A 19,630-nucleotide genomic window follows, 5' to 3' on the forward strand; every position below is an offset into this window, starting at 1 on the left:
AAGATAAAGAGTTGCAAAAAACTTGGCTCTTATGACCAATATTCCCTACATTAGCACAGAATAGATACAATTGGGAATGGGGTTACTCAAGAGTGAGGAAGCAAGGCAAAATGACAACCGCATATTCATTTTCAAGTAAATCCATCTAATTTCTCAGTGGGAAACCAGTGCAACTTTACATGGAAAGAAGTGAATGGGGACCAATATTGCTTCTTTAAAGGTCAGCCTGATCACAATTCTTCAAGTTGTAGAGCAACTATGAGTGCAAGCAAACCCACCAATTAAAAATATTCACTGCTGGATTCGCGTGTAAATACCTACCCTCTTAGGCAAAGGGCAGTTGATGCAATTTACAAAGGCTTAGATTTGGACCTAACTTTTGGGATGCGCTTCAGATCCTGGACACCTCTCCTCATTTCCCTGCAATATATGAAATACAAATATGAACTACGACACCACCACAACAATGCAGGAGGAAAACTAACCAACCAAATTGATACCTTCTGTGTAGATAAACAATAACATAAAATATGGGTAGCAGCATCAAAGTCAATACTGAAACTGCAAGATACAGTATACTTGTTTGCTTCTGCACGGATTGAAAATAAGACATCAATTAGGCGGGAATCTCGAAAACGATAAAGCAATACAGTTACTAATACTAAGTAGCTACGAATCAAAGTCTGCTCTGCATTGAAGAAATAAATGTAAATATCTATAACAGCAACAACAAAAGACACTGGAGGGACCAAGAAAACTGCCTATCTAGGTCCTAACCAAGTTTTCTTCCCAATTAGAAGAACCTTCAGGACCATATAGAAAAAATTTGTTATCACATCCACACAAAAATAACCATTACTATGACAAGGTTCAGCTCATTAATTAGCATATGAGCTGACATTTATATTTCTACCAGGCAGGCGCATCTCATTTTCTCAAAACCCAAAAAACATTTGTGACCCATCCAAATGTCATAATTAGAAATTCAATATTTACTATTTAAGTAAATGTCAGATTTGACTTTACCCTGCCCCCTCTAGAGAAGGGTTTTTGCTTTCCATTGCAAGCATGAGCATCACAGAATTGGCGTAAGAAGAATTCTGTCCACCATAATAAAAAATTAAGCCTTATGCTAATTGTAAATACATGACAAGTTTCAAAAATGAGAACAGAAAAGAGGGGGGAGGGCAGAAGATACCATGAAGGCGGCTTGCCGAAGGACCTTGGCTTACAGGAAAACATTTGTCAGCAAGGCTCTGCATGGAAACAGCAGAATGTGATAAACAAAAATATTGGGATTTATATTCCTATATACATTGGGGTAAAAAGACAACCTCACAAAGATGGCGATTTCGTGCGGCAGCTGCAGGATTGCATTTCGTCTTGCGCAACTTGGAGTCCATCACAAGATCACAGTGTAATGCCCCACATAAATCCGCCGAGCACTTGCTATGACTCTGAATTAGTAAGAATTGGTCATGTTAAATCCACGGAGAATATGTTCTGGCAAAGTATAAAATGCCTGCTGGCAGTACTACACTTGATGACAGGGAAAGACTGATATGGGCCATAAGGCTCCCTAAGCCTTTATAAAGACAAATCTCTAAGGGGGGAAAATTCTTGGTTCTGTGATGTTTTGTAAATACATGTCTACCAAAAAATGGGTAAAAGCAGCAAAAAAAGATATAAGCGAAAAACAGGCTCTGACAGGAACCCTGCGCTTCCCAATCAAACCCTGAACCAGCTCTTGGCATCCCTGTAAAGACCCCTGCAACTTGATTCAATCACTAGGTTAAATGGCTCAAAAGCTGCAAACAGCCCCCTCTAATGGCAAGTTCAGCTGGACTTCAGCTCACAGTAGCCTTGCACGCACTCACTCACTCTCAAAACACACACACAAAGCGTAAAGGACTAATGCATTCAACTCAACAACTGTAATTGATAAAGCAAGACTCCATTACAAATTTACAATAACCACCTCAGACCTGAATACACCGTTCAAATTGCACCAAGTCACCAACCGAGGGTCTCTCTCCCTCTCCACAAGCAAGCTTCCCCAAAAGATACTAATTCATTTCCTCCTTTACCTATTCCCTATGGACACTAACATAGCCCCAACAATCCCCAACAAATCCTAACTAACCACTTCCCACATAGGCAAACATGGGAGTGGCTGCACCCCAATAGGACATTGCTAGCTGTCTTTGTCCCCCCACATGTCCCAACAGGCTCTATTATTAACTGATTAACATCCTCTCCTCATAACTGATTTTCTCTCATTGCATGAATACCCTACACCCTGTGACTACCTTTTGGAGTGAGGCAAATATCAACCAGCCCAGTCATGTGTTGTCTGTCCCTACCAAGCTTGTGGTTAGTTATTCTGGAACAGAATATGACTGAAAAGACCTGGAAACTGCATTGCATCAGTAGACCTTATTCAAATCTCTGTCAAATACTCAAAGCTTCTCTGATTCTATTGTACTTTGGTTATTCAATAATATATTCCACAAGCATATTAGCAGGACTCCATGTTAATGATTTATGTCACATCACAAAATTAGCTGCTAGGAAGTACTGTAATGACAAACATAGGTAGTATGAGTCATTTCCTGTTCACTTCCAGGCTCACAACAGTTGATGGTAAATCCCTATTTAATTGATAGGCAAGAGATCACCGTTTAGTTGTGTAGCCCGCTCATTAGTGCTAGGCTAACAAGAGCGCATGCAGAGCTATCGACATGGATGAGCCTTTTAATTTCACAGAGACCTAGATATCAAGTTCACGTGCTTCAGTGTCTAGGCACCATGACCATGCAATGAAGCAGCTTTTCCCCTTCATTATAAAATCTGTATACCCAATTAGTACACCATATACCCATAAATAATATCCAACAAATTGTATGCATCAATCAAGAAATTCTACAGCAGTTCAAAGCACATTCTCACATAGTTCAAGTGTACAACCACCCAAAGTTCTCTAGATGCCTTGGAAAGTGGGAACTCTTCACGAGCATCATTTTTCAATGCAAACTTGCCTCCATTGCTCCACCTCACTTTCTTTCTGTATCCCACTTGAAACTCCTCAACAGCTTTCTATGCACATGACAGCTTTATGCTGGGAATATTTCGAACACAGTAAATCTCTCTTATAAAAAGCAAAATGGTCACTCCCCCCCCCCCCCCAACCCAGAAAAATAATCTTCTGGCTACTTAAAATTAGGTTTGCCTACATCACTTTTAAATTTGGCACCATAAATGCAAACACTTCTACTGCAATCCAACTGAGCAAGACTGGGCTGAATCAAAACTATGGCATTTTACATTTGCAAGTCTGTTGGTAATATTCCAGTTAAATGTAATATTCATTAATTAGAAAGGGCAAACCTGGCGCCAAAGGCTTCCACACAAGCAGTGTCATGATATTCATTAATCATATTGAAACTGTGCATCACTGATAGACCACTAATGAAATGGGTCAATATAATAAGGGCAGAATTGGCCTTATGGAAAAGATGAGGTAGTGGTGAGGACATGTGGGGGCAGCTGGTTGGATGAGAATGGAAACAGTTGGGCAGGGAAGAGAAATTCTGATTAAGGGGGAAGAGGAGAGAGGGGGTGGAAGTTATTCGAGAAACGAGTGAAGAACTGGGTTGGCAGGTTTCTGTCAGAGTTGAGAGGACTTGGCGACTTGCACCAGCAGTTGTGAGTTCTAAAACTTTATGTTTCAATTTCCAGCATTGTCAATTAATTCCCAATCAACTGTTTATCAAATTAATCAAAAATTAAAGTTCAGCAGCACCTTCATTGTTTGAATTTTGGGTTCCTATTAATCAGCATAAGCTTATGGAAGTTACATGCTCAAATCCACATTTTTCCGCTGACCTAAATGGAGTTGATGACAGGGAAAACAATGCTACACAAGGTCGAAACAATACGTCTGTTAAAGTTTCAATCTATAGGAGTCATGGTTCACTATAGGACCCATTGGATCTAGCTATCAGGTTTACTCTACCAAGAATTAGTGGCAGCGTTGTTGTTGAGTTACTCCAGTTTTCTGTTTCCTTTTATTCCCAGGTTTCCTATGTTGTAGTTGAGTGTCGACTTTAGTTTTCAGTTCCTTTTATGCCCAGGTTTCCTTATCCAATTGTAACTATGATCGCTTATGTATTATTTTATAGAGAGAGAGTTTCCTGTCCAGCAATAAATATTCAACTTATTCTATCTATCAATTGAACAGATTTCACCATTCTCTTCTCTCCATCATCTCTCTGTTTTTTTTTTTTTTTGGATGAATAACATCATCTCGCTATTCTTCTCCCTTATCTTCTCTCTTTTCTTCTCTGACTGGAGGCTGGCCATTGAAGTTATTACTTACACCCCCCCCCCTACACTTGAAAACATCCTCACCTCTCCATTGAATCCATTTACCCTTTTGGCTTTATCCATCCATAGACCTTATTTGTGTAACAGAAGGTTACTCCAGTCAGCATCAGGATCTAGAATGAGCCCAGCTGATTCCAATTCACCTAGAATCAGTCAGAGACTCAGAATCCCAGTAACATAGTGGGAATCCACTGTTCCAGAACAGAGAGAAAAGGGGTTGGCCTCAGCTGATTCTCATCCAAATCACCCAATTGGACTCTTGACTCTTGAAACCATGGTCTATCATGACCATCTGGAAGACAACAAATGGCCAAAAATAAAAAAAGAAAAGGAATGATGGGTTTTGAGTTCAAATGTTCAATGATGATGGTTAGGCATGAAAATAGTCCAAGTCATAAATTGAGTAGAAATCATTTATTTTATGATATGTCTATGAAGGTTTTTCACCAACAGTTTTCCGAACATAAGGGGGAAAAGTTATATCTAAAAGGAAGGAGAGGACAAAAAAGATTAAACGAAAGGAAAAGCTATAGGAAATCAGAGACCACTTACAACATTCAGCAGATTGGAGTGCCTACTGTCAAAGTGCTGGTCAAGAAACTTCTCTGCCCGGAAACTTTTCTTACAGTATCCACATCTCCATTCGGTTATATCAATTTGGATCTTGTGCTGCTCCTGATCTCTGAATAGATCATTATCAGGATGAAGCCCACACTTATGTGGAATTTGATATTGCTCTTGCTCGACAAAGGGCATCAGATACTGCATAGCATTTACCATTAAAACTGTTCTGTTATGATTCACAAAACAATTAAACCATAATCCATGAGGGACAAGAAATCTGGGAAAAAATATTTTTTTATGGTAAATTGGTAATACCTCATCAATGATTTTCCACGCAGCACGGCTCCTTTCTCTTGAACAATGTATTTCATGAGAGTGTTCTTTAACTTGCTTTAGAGTCCTAGAACATTAAACATAGACAAAACATCAATGTGACACAAACAATCAATAACTGGAATACATTCCGAAGCTATGACAACCAATTAGCTTGCTGCCCTGGCTTGACACATCTTTCAAACCCAATTTTAAACTCTCATATAGGCAAAAAATCCATTCTGAAGATGCCGGTGATGCTAAGAGGTGAAACCAAAAAATTATTCAACAATCTTATTACCTTGAAGCAATTGATTCTCCAAAATCCTGGGCAAAACAACAATGAAACTTTAACGATGGAGATGGCAATAATTAAGACTGCAATTAAGCAGATACAAAGATCCCAATATTGTATATAAAAGAGAATTCAGGACCAAAAAATGAGGAACTAATTGAAGAGAGGACAACTAAAGAATACCAAAGCCAAGTGTCACTGCAAGGACTGGAACTGTCAAAGTAGAATGTAGCAATGGTAGGATAATGTTCAATGAGGAGTTAATAAATAAAGAAAAAGATAAAATCACAGGCAATAAGTTCAAAGAAAAGCTATTATTTGTAAAGTGCAGTGGGAAAACACCTGAGAAACAAATTTCTTCATTACGTCTATAAAATCTACCAAACTAAATTAACTAACTAATTAATAGGAACCTCCTTGGTTTCGTTTTTCCTCCCCACCCTTGTTTCTACTTTCTTTTAATTGGGGGAGCAAGGAGGGGAAGGACTAGTTCATTTTTGTTGTTTATGATATTTCAATTTGGTTATCTTAAAAACCTAATCATATGATGCAACCTGTGTTCATCATTATGCAGCCAAGAGCATAATCACCTAAAGCCAGCATTAACCCATGTTAAGATATGCTTGATTTACCACCATGTGGAGTTCACCCAGATTGGAATAGATCTGATTTTATTTTATTTTCTTAGTTCCTATTTACTAGATTAGCCCTACTTTCTATTTTCTGCCATTTCTATTTTATGTAGCTTGACTAGCAAACAATACTTGGGGGAATCTGTTTGCTTTCCTTCTTGTTGCTTCAGTTACAGCATATATTTTACTGATAGTAATATCTGATGATATTTGAAGATAGTGTAACCAGATTTGAGGACAGCTGACGATCTCTTTAATCTGAACACTTTCCCACAACAAATACACTGCTGAGGGGAAGAGCTGCATCTTGCACAACTCTATATTCCCTCCTCCATCTTCTCTTCTCCCCCACTTCTTCTTCTCTCTACCTTCTGTTCTCTGGTGTTTCCAGATACTTTAATTTTAATGCTGTTACATGGTATCAGAGCAGTGATTACGCATCCTGTTCTGAAATTAGAAAATTGCTGGTTTGAGAGTCATCTCTGATGATATTCGGATTCTACCTGTTGCTGCTTATCTATTTCTTTTTCAAGAGAATAATTACAGTACCACAGATGACTTAGACCTTCCTAACTTTAAATCAAGAAGACTATGAAGGTTTAACTGCTTTACCACCTCTTCCTATGGAAACCTGCTTACAGTTGCTGAGTAATATGAAGCTTATGCCTAAAGTTCTTGCTTCTAGGAGCTTTGACAAAAGGAATTGGCTACATGGATCCTTCTGCCCCGATCAGTTCTTTTTCAAAACCCATGCTTGTCACTAGTCCTAAACTAAGCATTTCTTCTCTTATCAACCTCCCCAACCAGAGTACTTGAAAGCATCTGTTGCAAATGTTCATGCTACCCCAAATGACTTTCTCAACTTTTTGTAACTTTACCATGTATCTAAGCTATACTCTTAATTTGGTCTAAGTCGTCCATTCCTTATTTTATCTTTTTCAGTCTTAACAGTCATCCGTCTTCTGGTTTCTTATATGTTGGTTTTTCAGTGCCCAATATAAAGATCCATAGATCATTTCTTGTCATACACAGTTCGATAAATCTTGCTTCTAAGTTTAAAGGATTACGTTGATCAGACAACACTCTTGATGCACTAGATGCCCCCTTCAACTTCACCACACTATCTAATTCTTTCTACAACATCATCCTGTATTTCTTCGTTATTCAAAATAGAACCTAGGGACCTCAGACTTTAAGTTCTCAACCTCTGCTTTATTTATGATAGACCTGTTTAACTTAAATTTTCAATTTGCAGTATCTTTCATCATTTTCAGTCTTTTAATTACTAAAGTTAACACCTACGTGAATTTGTATTTGTTCTACTTGTCTGAAAACCTTATGTTGCTAAGCTTCATCCCCATAATCCAAAGGGGGTTTGAACTTGAATCTCTCAAATTCAGCTCATTTATGATTAGCACAAGCAAATACGGTTTAAAATTGATCCTTGCTGTAATTCATATTCACTGCTGCAAACCACCCCCCACCCCATGGTTCTTAAGCCACTTACCCTCATCATACATTCCTTTCATTATGTCCATGTATTTACCTCTCCCCTAACACTTACCAAATAAACTAACTAGACCTCGTTGCAAGATTTTTCTAAGTCAATGAAGACCATATGGAGATCCTTCTTACATTTTTCAGGTCTTTCCCATTGGTTACCTAGAGAAAAAAGTAAATAGGTTTTGTGATTGATTTTCCTAAATCCTAACATGTATCAAATAGGATATCAGAAATAATTGTTTATTGCCTCCAGCAAGTTTCAACTACTCTATCCCATAGTTTCTCATTACGGCTCATAAGTTGTACTCATATATTGTTGTTCTAGCGTTAATAAAATCACCTCTGCTTTAATAAATCTGAACCCAATTCAAAGGCATTTTCTTGTACAAATAATTTATTGAACAATTTTGTTCTTTTTTGGGGTAGGTATTAAACAACTTAATTCGCACACAGTTACAAATATAACTGGCAGGACAAGTACCAGTATATCCAAATGACAGTGTACTCCATTTCATAATACTAGAGATCAGTAAACTTCTAGCCGATCAAAAAGACTATACAGCTGTCCCTCAGCTCCTCTTTGAAATGAACAATCCTTTAAAAGAACGACAGACACACAAACACAAACGACGAATCTTGAAATTCTTTCAATGTATGATTGCGTTAAGTCACTTCTAATATCTTTTTTCTTGATATCTGAGCACACCTTACCTGCCTTTCTTACGGAGTTACACACAGATCAATTGAAAATCTTCGAGCAAAGTGAGAGTACAAAATAAAAGCTTCAAGACCAATAATTAGAACATGAAAGAAGAAAAATATTGTGAGTTTTCACTAACCTGTTGAGGGGGCGAGGTTGAGGAAGCTCGTACACCCTGCAACAACACAGACAGCGATATAAGGAGAAAGCCGACCGTGGCTTTCTCCATCAGTTGGCGTCTACAACCTTTGTGGCTAGTGCTTCCCCGCTTCTAATCGGCGTTTCTCTGCACTGCCCAGAACGGGCACCAAAAACGACGGATCGCCTGACTCAGTGATCGGCGTTTTTCATTGGCTTCTCCCTGGCCCCGTGGATATTCGAACTAAACAGCTGATTTCACTTGCAGTGCTCCTAACTCGCGATTTTCTCATGTTTGGTGAAACCAACTCGCGATTCTATTGTTGGGCAGAAATGCCCATCGATAATTGACCTAACCCGGAAATGGGTTCGTCTGCTAACATCGGACCATTGACCCAATCCAACAATGTTTCTTTTGGCCCATCATTAATCTGTAAAAATGAACCCGATGGGTAGCTCACTTGGCAACAAATCAATGCCTTTACGTAGTAGGTCAAAGTTTGAATCCCTTGGATCAGGGATAAAGCCTCATTTATATTAATTATATAAAGCTCTCTGAAAATGTAATTAAGGTGCACGTTATTAATTATATATCATAATAATGTGGAACTTGAAAACAGTAAAGTATCTTGACCCCAGGGGATCTAGTAATGATCATAATATGTAATTGGCTTGCCTTCTTCTAGATCGTTGACCTAATATTGGTAGACAGATTCCATGTGTCGTGCACAACAAAGTTCCTTCTGGATCGACAATCCCTTCTGCACAAGGACTAGTTTTCCTAGGTTTCATGGATATCGTCCATTTGGAGACGGGGTGCACGTTGATTTGGCCTTCTAATGCTTGATGCATGGCCCAATTCAATATCCCGCTTACCAAGTAGACACCCAGTTGGATAGCTATCGAAGAAGACTGGCTTCATGTGATCCTAGAATCCGATTGTCTAGCCATGGTGAGCTTGCTACTCCAACCGTCCCTTCAGGTTCTTGCAAATTTGAGGAATGTCATCTTTGATATTTGTCAGCTATCTCAGGCCCCCATTTCGTGTTTTTGCCCTTTATTCCAAGGAGTGCCAACTCTGTGGTTCACTCCCTACCCTAGAAGCCCTGACGCATGAGACAACGTTAGATTGGCTTATTTCCACTTGCTGGTTGAAGGAGCTTGTTCCTCTTCCAGCCCCTGTGCGTCTTTCTAGTTAATCTATATTTCTACCAAAAAATAAATAAATGTATACACTCAATTGATCCTAATCGGGCAAACTAGGCATAATAGATAGGTCTAGATAAAGGCATTACTCAATGTGGTTCCAATAAAGGATTGGGTATGGGAATGCAAGTTTGGCTTTTAAATGCCTAACTCCACCTTAGCTCAGCTTGAGTCCCAATAGGATCCTATTCGGGCTTAGAATCCTAGCCCAGAGGGTGGGTTAGGGTCTACCCGATACAAATCCTACCACTTTGTGAGTAATTTTTTGTCAAAGTAATAAAACAATATGAAATTATATATCAAACCCGAGGGGTGGCTCAATTGACAAAAGACCAAAGCTTCCACGAAAGAGGTCGGATTTGAATCCCCTCAAGACTAGGGACGAAGCCCCGCTTATATTACTTATATAAAGTCTCCCATGAGAATGCAATCAAGGTTGCGTAAGCTGGTCTAGGGTTTTGATGGTCCAAATCTATAGGGTTAAGGTCGAGAGATGAGTATAAGTTTTGAAAAGTCATAACTATTACACTACAATTGACCTTGGTCATTTATCCTCATAATCTTCTTACATCTCAAATGTAGATTAGGGTGGGGGTCTTTGCTCTTGTCACATTTTTTTACCATACATTAGGGGTGTATATATTTACTAGGGGTATTTCTTTTGTCCAAATATATACGTTGTTAACAGGTGGAAGTGGTTCCTACCCTGATAAGTGAAGGGGAATAGGGGGAGAGCAATTGCTTTAGTCCTGTGCCGTTGAATGGTCGCTGTGTGGTTGGCATTTAAGTCCCGACCACTTTTTGCTTAAAACTGCTTAAGTGAAAAGAGAAGAAACGAGTGGTGTGGCGACCATCGGATGGTCGCTGGACGGTCTTGCACATTAATTAGGCTGGACCGAAGCAAAACCCCAAACAGCTATTGCGCTGGGCAAAAGATCCAGACTCCATGCACCCGACTCACGAAATTGCTCTTAGTCGTGTGCATGATCGTCAAGTGGAAATTTCGGACCGTCGATCTGAAATTTCGATTTTGACCATTGAATGTCAACGGTCGAGATTTCAATATCAATCCTACCGGCTCGAATTGTTTCGCATGACAGTCCCATATTAAATGCGCAGGAGTGAAGCTGGTCCCCCGACCCAACCCAACCCAATCTAAGGCTAGTAAAGGGTAACTCTCTGTTGTGGGTCTTGTGGCTAACTCCGCGGCATCCGCCTAAACTTTGATCAAATTGCGAGGGGCGATTTTATCGAAAGCTGACGGCGATCGGCTATTTGGCGCCGCCTTGGGTGTGGGTTATGTACCGCGACGCGATCAGAGTTTAGTTTGGAACTCATTTATCGAATACAGGACGTGCGGCACCGCTTCTCTCTTCATGCGAACTTTAGTATTGAACTGCAAGACTTGAAAGCGTTAAACCCTCTACACGCCTGCTCATACATTGCTTTCTGTTTTCATATCTGTTCGCGTTCTCGTCTCAGAAGGTAGTGGTTGAAGCAAAGGAGGATGGGGAAGAAAACTAAGAAGCCTGGGAAAGGCAAAGAGAAGACAGAAAAGAAAACGGCAAAAGCAGAGGAGAAGAGAGCTAGAAGAGAGAGCAAAAAAATTTCTGAAGAAGATGACATTGATGCCATTCTGGTATTGAATCCCTCGAAGATGCGAATCCAACTATGAATCCCCCGTTCATTAGTATACTTTCAAAATTGGCATTCCTCTCTGAATTCATCTTGTATTCATTGCCCATTTAACGGTTAAATGCTTCTACCTGAAAGCCATGTCATGAACGAGGAAGAAATTTGAATTTTTAATCCGCTTTTTTTGCTGAACCTAAAATTTGCAACTTAGTTTTCATCACTGTGATACAATTCCTAGTGGAAAACTATCATAGCTTCGTAGATTCATGAACCGGTTGCTTTGCGGTTGTCTTGTCAACAGATGAACATACAGAAGGAGGAAGCCAAAAAGAAGGAAGTCCACGTCGAGGAAAACGTGCCGGCGCCATCTCCTCGATCAAACTGTTCGGTATGTGTTCTTCCAGTGGCTTGAAATGTTCGTGTTTTTTGAACTTGCTATCTTTGATCTCTGTGTTTGTGTTTACGTCACATGATCTTACACCATTACTTGATTTTGACGACTGTTTATTATGATTTTGTAGTTGAACATTAATCCCTTGAAAGATACGGAATTGATTCTTTATGGTGGTGAATTCTATAACGGTAACAAGGTGCAACATTTATTTGCTTAACGATGGTGCAAATCGTATTGTTCCCACTCCTGAGTAGGCCCCAACTTCCACATGGAAAAAGAAAGAGGAAGGCATAATTTCACTCTTTTATTTTTGCAGACATTTGTTTATGGTGATCTTTACCGTTATGATGTGGAGAAGCAGGAATGGAAGTTGGTATCAAGCCCTAACAGTCCACCTCCACGAAGTGCACATCAGGCGATTGCATGGAAGAATTATCTTTACATCTTTGGTATAATGAAGAGAAATCAGTGATTGTATTTGTGGTTTCTCCTAGATCAAAAGTTTATTCATAATTCTCTATGACCTCCCTCACAGGTGGTGAGTTTACCTCTCCAAATCAAGAGCGGTTCCATCATTACAAGGTGCTAAACTTTAGTCAGTTGCTTTTGTCTTGTGGAATTGAATTAGTTTCTGGTTTAAACTCCTGGTTATAAGTTCAGTGGTGCTTAAATGTTGGGAAGTTGTGTTGATCTTTCTTGTTGTAGGACTTTTGGATGTTGGACCTGAAGACAAATCAGTGGGAACAGCTAAATTTGAAAGGGTGTCCAAGTCCACGTTCTGGTCATCGTATGGTATGCTCAGGATCTTTATATATGATTGTCTAAAATATGTTCAAGTTATTTTAATTGCTTCTGCTTCTTGAAGGAACTTAGGGGCAGGCCTTGGTGCAATGGTCAGTGGACCTCAGGCTACAGTAGCCTGAGGTCCAGGTATTAAAACAGCCTCTTAGCAAAAAGTGCTGGTGTAAGGCTGCATAGGCAAATTACACCTTGGGCTTTGCTTGTGTGGAAGTCTTTGGCACTGGGTTCATTCTTGTTACTTCTTGAATGAACTTCCAAATCTATATTCACTTGTGTTTGTAAAACAAATGATAGCTTCTGATAAAAATTATAGTTTACAGAAATCTTTTAGCTTATTATACTCAAAGCTTCTTATTGTCCTGTTTTTGTTTTGAGTTTACATTTTCCACATGTGCTTAGAAGTAATGGAGGCCATAACTAGGGAGCCACTAGAACTGCCTAGAGCACCTCCATGCAAGGGAATTATACTTCAAATTGTGTTTGGGCATGCACTTAAACCTTTTGTCTTGGTGGAGCTATCAAGGCGCTTGACATAGTTTGAGTCTTTATATGATGTAGAGGGGGATGGTTGTAGTTTGTAACTATTTGAATAGATTTCAAGAGGATAATGATCTGATTTAGCCTCCGCACTGCTTCTCCAATTATTATTTTAATTGCCGTTGCTGATTCCCTGGGACAATGAAGTACATGTGATTTGTGTGTTCATTTTGTCATCAACCATTAATGGCTTTTGAACTTCATCTCAACTTTGTTGAGGCAGTAACTACATGCTATAAACCAAGGCAAAAAGATCTTAGTCTTTACAATTTTTTTGCAGTTCAAGACTCTTAAAATGACATCTTCGGTATGATTGATGATGAATTAGGCTGTGGGGTTAAAATTTGGGCAATCACAGCAAATGAATTATTATTATTATTATTATTTTCCCCTTTTTGGGTTTTGTTTGGGGGGGGGGCTCTGGGGTTCAATCCTGAATAAGTATGTTTTGCATTATTTCATAGCAGATGTCAGTCTGAATGCTGAACTGATAGAGGCTCCTTCAATGGGCATTTGGGGCAGTTCTTTCCCCCCCCCCCTCCTTTTTGCTGGGTGGGTGGGTGGGTGGAGGTTGTTGGGATAAGTTAATCAATTGATAACTTTGATCTATTGAAGTATGAATAGGAAAAATTTAGACGTCCAATTGAACAGTGCAAAGAATATTTAAGGCTAGTGGTGGTGTTGGATGTTTTGGTGTTTAATAGTCATGAGTCATGCCTAGCTGACAAAGTGTCCCCTTGATTTCCAATATGATTGTGTCTCTATATTTGAGGCACCCAAAGCCTAGACGATGAATGAAATACATCTGTGCGGTTGTGATCCATGGAGTATGATAAGTATGCTAGGAATATGGTGTTTGTCTTGGGCATCTTGGCCTTGCCTTTGCTCCTTCGCAACCATGCTTGATTTGATGGTCACAGGATATGATTAACTGGTTACCTTTAATAAATGTTTAGAAGTACTATTAACTTTATATTGGTGCAATAACGTACTTGGTTTGAATTCTCCAACTGCCATATAAAATTTAACTGTACATAAATGGTTTATACTGCTATTGTGACACTTAAAAATAAAATAAACTCAGCATACTGCTGATAGGGATCAAGGTAAATAATTTGGCAGTAGCATCAAATTTGAAGTATATTATCACCTTCTTGAACTCATCAGCTATGGTTTTGAAGCTTTGAGTCAAGTGCAGTAGTGCAGTGGGGAAAGTTGCTTCGATTATTAGGTAGATCGTTTTTTCTCCTTACATCTCAAAGTCGAACTTTCAGAATCTTTTCTAGGAAGCTCTAAATACGTCTGATAAAGGTTTGTGCTATGTCATTTTATACTTTCTCTTCTTCCTCTGCAATATTATTACCAAAGGGACAATTTTTTCAGCCACCTCCATATTGTGCTTTCTGTAGCCTCCCTACCCCGCCCCCTCTCCATATTTTGTGATCTGGTCCATTTGTTGATTGCCATAACACTGTACTGTGTCCTCTTCCATAACTTACATGGTTGTTTCTCTTTGTCAAGATGAACTTTTCTTTGTGAGGTTGTAGAAAATCATGTCTATTTGTTGCAGTGATTTCCTTATGGTTAATTCACTTAGATCTTGTATTAGATCCTGAGGCCAAGATAAAATCAATATTTGTACTGACTTCCTGTATTCCAGCAGTCTCCCTCACATTGATATATTGACTCTTGTCAAATGCTTCTTTGTTAGTTTTCTATGCCTGACCAAATTCTAAGTATATAATCTAGTTGCAGATATTGTTTCTATCGAACAGAATATAATTGTTTAGTACTTTTAGCGATTTGCACCTTCCTTTCATGAGAACTTTTCTCCTGCTTGGTTCGTTTAGGTATCATTCCCAATGTGGCCCTAAGTCTTACCATTGGCCTATTTATTGGGTTTCAAACTTTGTAGTCATATTGTTCACATTGATCACGACTCTCATATAAGTTTTAGCCAAAGACGTTACACCTCATGCCACAATAAAGTTATTAGAATCTCCCTAAATAGGTCTGTAGAAGAGTATTTTCCTTTATTCTTCAAGTTTCTTCCAAAGGACAACTACTTTGAATCATAAACTGCACGGGAATTTTGGTTGACTTTTTTAATGTTTTTGCCTGTTTATCTTTTGATTGTTCATTTATTTGCAGTGTATTGGTACTGAGGATTCAATTCTTGTTAACAGTTACAGACTATATTAGAAGTAGTTCACAGGCACAATTGCAGATTGTTGGTATGCAAACATTTTGTTGTTTTGCTTATTTGCAATTATTTTTGGGTATGTCACAGGTATTGTACAAGCATAAGATAGTTGTTTTTGGCGGCTTCTATGACACTCTTAGAGAAGTGAGGTTGTTGCTCTGTCCTTTCCAAGCATTATATATTTGTCCCCTTTCTAATTTTTAACTTACTTTTGAGCTGCTTTATTTTGCCTGCTTTCCCCTTGATGACTAAAATTTAGGTGGCCCTTTTCTTTTCTTAATTGAAAGGCTTCTCTTTTATTCTTTTATTTTTTTATTTTTCATGCACTTACTTCTGCCTTTTCTTTTGCACTTAGCGTTCTCTTCAATGCCCTTATTGTTCTCTTAAGGATTCTTTACCTTGTAGATATAGTTTGTTGCGTCTTTAATTTCATTAAAAGTTCTTTTCTTTCAAGCTGAGGTAAGCAGCATTGAGCAATTTGTGTTGTTGTAGCAAGAAAGTGCACTTTAGCAAGTTTGAGGAAGGATAAACATAAAGTAATTGTAGCTTAGGAATAAAATTTAGGGTTTATGAATGTTACCTCCCCTCTTAGTTGGCTTAATGACACTTGCACAATCCCCTCTTATTATGCTAATGACACTTGCACCCCTCTTACCTGTAAAAGGTGACAATAACCTCCTATTGTTAACTTTCCCTTATGTGGAATGAAATGTTTATTTTGCCACTGGACATTGGTAAAATACTAAAATACCCTTAACTTCAAATGACTTAAAAGACCAAAATAGCTTTTATCTTTAAAAAAAAGAAAGAAGAGATTAACATACCTATAGAAGTACCCTTGAATGGTTTTTTCCCCTTCTTTTTCTTAGAATAAAAGATGTTGGTGAAGGAATACCCGTCACCCATCTTCCTCAATTAAGTCATCAGACGGAACTCAAGCACCAAACAACAAGGTTAGCAATCAGTGTAGTAGTGGAATGAAGCACGAGGATTCCTGGATGCTAAACCAGATCTATTCCAGGACTTTCAATACCCCAGAATAGACTGCAAAGAAAAAGAAAACTGTTTTTTCCTGGTCTTCTTGAATCCCCTCGAAACATTCTAAAAATAAGATTAGAAACCTTAGCGCTTGCCTTTTTTAAGAAAAAATTTGATCATAGCGGTAAAAGTCCTCTTCGATCTACTCAAATCTGGGTTTAACTCAATGGAAGAAGACGATTAAGGAGAGAGAGTTTTTTTGGAATTCAGATGCTAGAGATTATCCTTTTTTTTGATTAGTTATTTTAAGTGGATTTTTTATTCCTAATTTGGTGCTTGTAAGCAGAGATGGTGTGATTTTCTTCTTCTCAGGTTGTAGTTCTTTTTCCACAATGTCTCTGAATCTACTCACAATATTCCCCCCTCAAGCAACCCTTTTGCTCTTGGACTGATACATCAATCTTCTCATCTTAATTGATATTCACTTCCATTGCCAAACTATTGATCCAATTTCCTCTCCCTCCCAATGGGTCGAATGTCACTGGCTTTCCCTCAATTTTCTTGGTGGTTGTCCTGGTGGAAAAGATAGAGAATCTAATGTGTCACTTGCTGCTCTTTGAAATCTTCATTTGATTTGGGGAGGAAGAAGGGTGAAGAGATGCTTCTTCACCAACATCTTATACTATATCTAGGTTTAGGGATGAAGATATTTTTGGGTTTCAACTAAAAGATATTTTAAGAAAGAATATAGCTATTAGGGTTAAGGGCATTTTGGGGTTTCCAAGCAGAATTTAATGGTAAAGGTACCACTTAATTGAGAAAATTGACGGTAGCGTTCTTGTAGTCATGTTTCTAATGGTAGAGTCGGTGTAAGTGTACTATCATATTAAGAGGTTGTCTAAGTGTCATTCGACCAACTAAGAGGGAGATGATTGTCATTTACCCTAAAATTTAATATGGATGTGTGACAATATTGCAAATGATAGGTTAAGAAACAAATGCAATGTGGCTTCTTCATTATCCATTCTTTCTGTAATGCCCGTGCTCCAGGTGTTTAAATGCTTATTTTATTATATTTTATTGATAAGATAAATTTAGCTGAATGGTTGGATTTTCGTGTAACTAGGGATAGGTTAGGGGGTCGAAACCCATTGTGTGCAATAAAAAATTTTATTTTAAAAAATACTTTTTATGAATCCAAAATTCAGATAGGAGAAAAATTAACAAAAAGAAGAAAAACATGGAAATAAGTAAGAGAGAATCCGTGAGAGGGAGAGACTACAAGACCGAGTGGAAAGGAAAAAAAGGAAGACCATAAAAGGGGTAGGGAGCTAGAGTCGATTCTGGTTCTGGTCTTTTTAGGGATGTTAGCTTTAGAAGTCTAGTTTAATTAAAATTAAAAATTAATATTCAATGGGGTTTAAACTATGTATCTCATTTTCTATGGTTTCAGTATGCAGAATCGGGAAAATTTTGTGAACTGAAGTTTGTGAAATAGTGTTCCACCATAAAGTGTGGGGATTATGTTCGATGCTCTGAAGGTTTTGATCTTTAGAATCTAGGGGTACTTTTGACTTACTGATGATGTATTTTTAAGTCTAGAGATTAGTGACTGTGAGGGCGTATTGGACGCCTGATCCCTAATGTGTTGACCATCGCTTCAGTTCAGTGAGATATAGTTATGTTTTTGAAGTCTTTACTTGATTATACACATCATGCATCATTATTGTTCTTTCACCAATCACCTTGCATTGGGTTTGTGCTATGTGATTTTGTAGTTTTGAATAATAGTGATAATATGTGATATGAGACATGTGATGGTGGTAGATGCTGTGATAGTAGTGAAGTGAGTTATGACCCGCATCACTCATTACAGAATATATGTGGTATGGGATGCATGTGTAAATATAATAGCTCATGAAATTATATGAGTTGTGTGTGCATTTGGTTGAGTGAATAAACCAAATACCATGACCCATTGCCAATGGGTGTTGGATAACTCTTGTGAGACTAGTTCAATGAGATTTTGCCAAACTACATGTTCCAGAATATGATGATGAGTTCTACTAGAAATGGATGGTGCCTGTTGATGACTCAATCCCGGCTGAAGGGGGATAGAAAAGAGTTATATTGGTGGTCATTGGGTCTGGATCCAGGTTGCTCCTGGCATGAGTAGAATGTGAGCTGTGGTTATCCATTGTTTGAGCAGTACTAAGGTCATCGTAATGCGCACAAGTTGTACTATACTAGCATTGATTTAGTGACTGATCATTAGGATGTGTTGTTTTATTTTCTAATCTCTGGAGCATGCGTCGTTATGGACCATGTGGTTTTGTTTTATCACTCACTTGTATGCTTACAGCTTATCTGTTATGATGGTTTGTTGATGCATGTAGAGATATGATGCGTCAGAGATGCATTCCACTTGCATCTCCCCTACCTAAGCTTGTGTTAGTTAGCTTACTATTCAGGGGATGTTTCCCTTTATAATTGTTTGCAAGTGATACGTCGGCTTTGGAGAAGTGCGCTTAGCCGCTTAGTTGTCTCAAAAGGCTGTCACACGTGATGCAGATTGTGTGTACGCTGGTTGTGCTTTTGGAGCATAGAGATTTAATTATATTATGCGATTTTAAACACTATAATTATTGTTCTCTTATTCAATTTTGACTCCATATACCGACGCTTTGGATATAAAAAGATAATTAGTCAGCACCCTGATAAATTTTTTTTTGAGAACTATAATCATTATTAATACATTTTAGTTTTCTTTTCGCTGCTTATGATTTTGAATTCTCTTTATGCTATGATATCGAGATCAATGTGTGGATGTGAGATTGGTGTAGAACTATGCGATCTTTGAATCTTGGTAGTGTGCTGGTGTAGCATACCTGTCATGCTCTGAATCTATGTAGTTCCAGTGGGGTGGGACACTCAGTATTGTTATCTTTGTCCATACTTTTGCATTTTATGTGATGCCATGTATTACTGTCTCAACCAAGTTCTTGAATTCTTTTCTTAAATAATACAGTTAACTAAGGAATAAAAATTTAAATTAATGTTGAAATTAATTGAACTATATTCTTTTATGTCATGATTCTACAGACTGGTTTTTTTTAATGCTGAGTAACTTGCAAACTGTTAGCGGTTAGCAAGTAGTTTGTTGGTTTTTTGTGTTCAATGGCTTTTCGTTAATGGAACCATTTGTTGTTTTTCTGTATGCAGATATTTTAATGATCTGCATGTATTCGATCTAGATCAGTTCAAGGTGACTTCCTCACTTCATTTTTCTTGGTGTTTGGCACTACTTTTGATTAGTTCCTGGTCTGAAAGTTGATATTTTTGCTGA

At 38.3% G+C, this 19,630-nt stretch overlaps 2 protein-coding genes across 2 annotated transcripts in view; one reads left to right on the plus strand and one right to left on the minus strand.

Annotated features, from left to right (window-relative positions):
* Positions 1-174: 174 nt before the first annotated feature.
* On the minus strand, positions 175-8,838 carry LOC149006425 (C2H2-like zinc finger protein). Its single transcript, XM_089165698.1, has 9 exons — positions 8,532-8,838; positions 5,564-5,589; positions 5,266-5,350; positions 4,939-5,148; positions 1,335-1,457; positions 1,199-1,256; positions 1,027-1,100; positions 501-589; positions 175-420 (listed from the first exon to the last, which is right to left on the minus strand). The coding sequence occupies exons 1-9, from the start codon at positions 8,619-8,621 to the stop codon at positions 351-353; spliced, it is 825 nt and encodes a 274-aa protein (XP_089021824.1). The 5' UTR covers positions 8,622-8,838; the 3' UTR covers positions 175-350.
* A 2,053-nt stretch (positions 8,839-10,891) lies between these two features.
* Positions 10,892-19,630, plus strand: part of LOC149006426 (Galactose oxidase/kelch repeat superfamily protein) — a 44,636-nt gene continuing 35,897 nt past the window's right edge. The window contains exons 1-8 of the mRNA XM_089164513.1: positions 10,892-11,375; positions 11,673-11,759; positions 11,893-11,961; positions 12,082-12,214; positions 12,301-12,347; positions 12,471-12,557; positions 15,394-15,455; positions 19,507-19,549. Of these exons, the coding sequence (XP_089020639.1) occupies positions 11,244-11,375; positions 11,673-11,759; positions 11,893-11,961; positions 12,082-12,214; positions 12,301-12,347; positions 12,471-12,557; positions 15,394-15,455; positions 19,507-19,549 (660 nt within the window). The 5' untranslated portion in view covers positions 10,892-11,243. The remainder of the gene's footprint in view (positions 11,376-11,672; positions 11,760-11,892; positions 11,962-12,081; positions 12,215-12,300; positions 12,348-12,470; positions 12,558-15,393; positions 15,456-19,506; positions 19,550-19,630) is intronic.

This window comes from Hakea prostrata, chromosome 8, assembly GCF_041222555.1.
Source record: "Hakea prostrata isolate BN-2017 chromosome 8, UWA_Hpros_2, whole genome shotgun sequence".
Lineage (NCBI taxonomy): Eukaryota > Viridiplantae > Streptophyta > Magnoliopsida > Proteales > Proteaceae > Hakea > Hakea prostrata.

What these genes read in the sequence shown, in the direction of transcription:
- LOC149006425 (XM_089165698.1), bottom strand. Translation starts at nt 8,621, where the DNA reads ATGGAGAAAGCCACGGTCGGCTTTCTCCTTATATCGCTGTCTGTGTTG. An exon ending in ACTCCAATCTGCTGAATGTT is followed by an intron (nt 1,458 to 4,938) that starts GTAAGTGGTCTC and finishes TTACTAATTCAG; the next exon opens with AGTCATAGCAAGTGCTCGGC. An exon ending in GAAATCGCCATCTTTGTGAG is followed by an intron (nt 1,257 to 1,334) that starts GTTGTCTTTTTA and finishes GTTTCCATGCAG; the next exon opens with AGCCTTGCTGACAAATGTTT.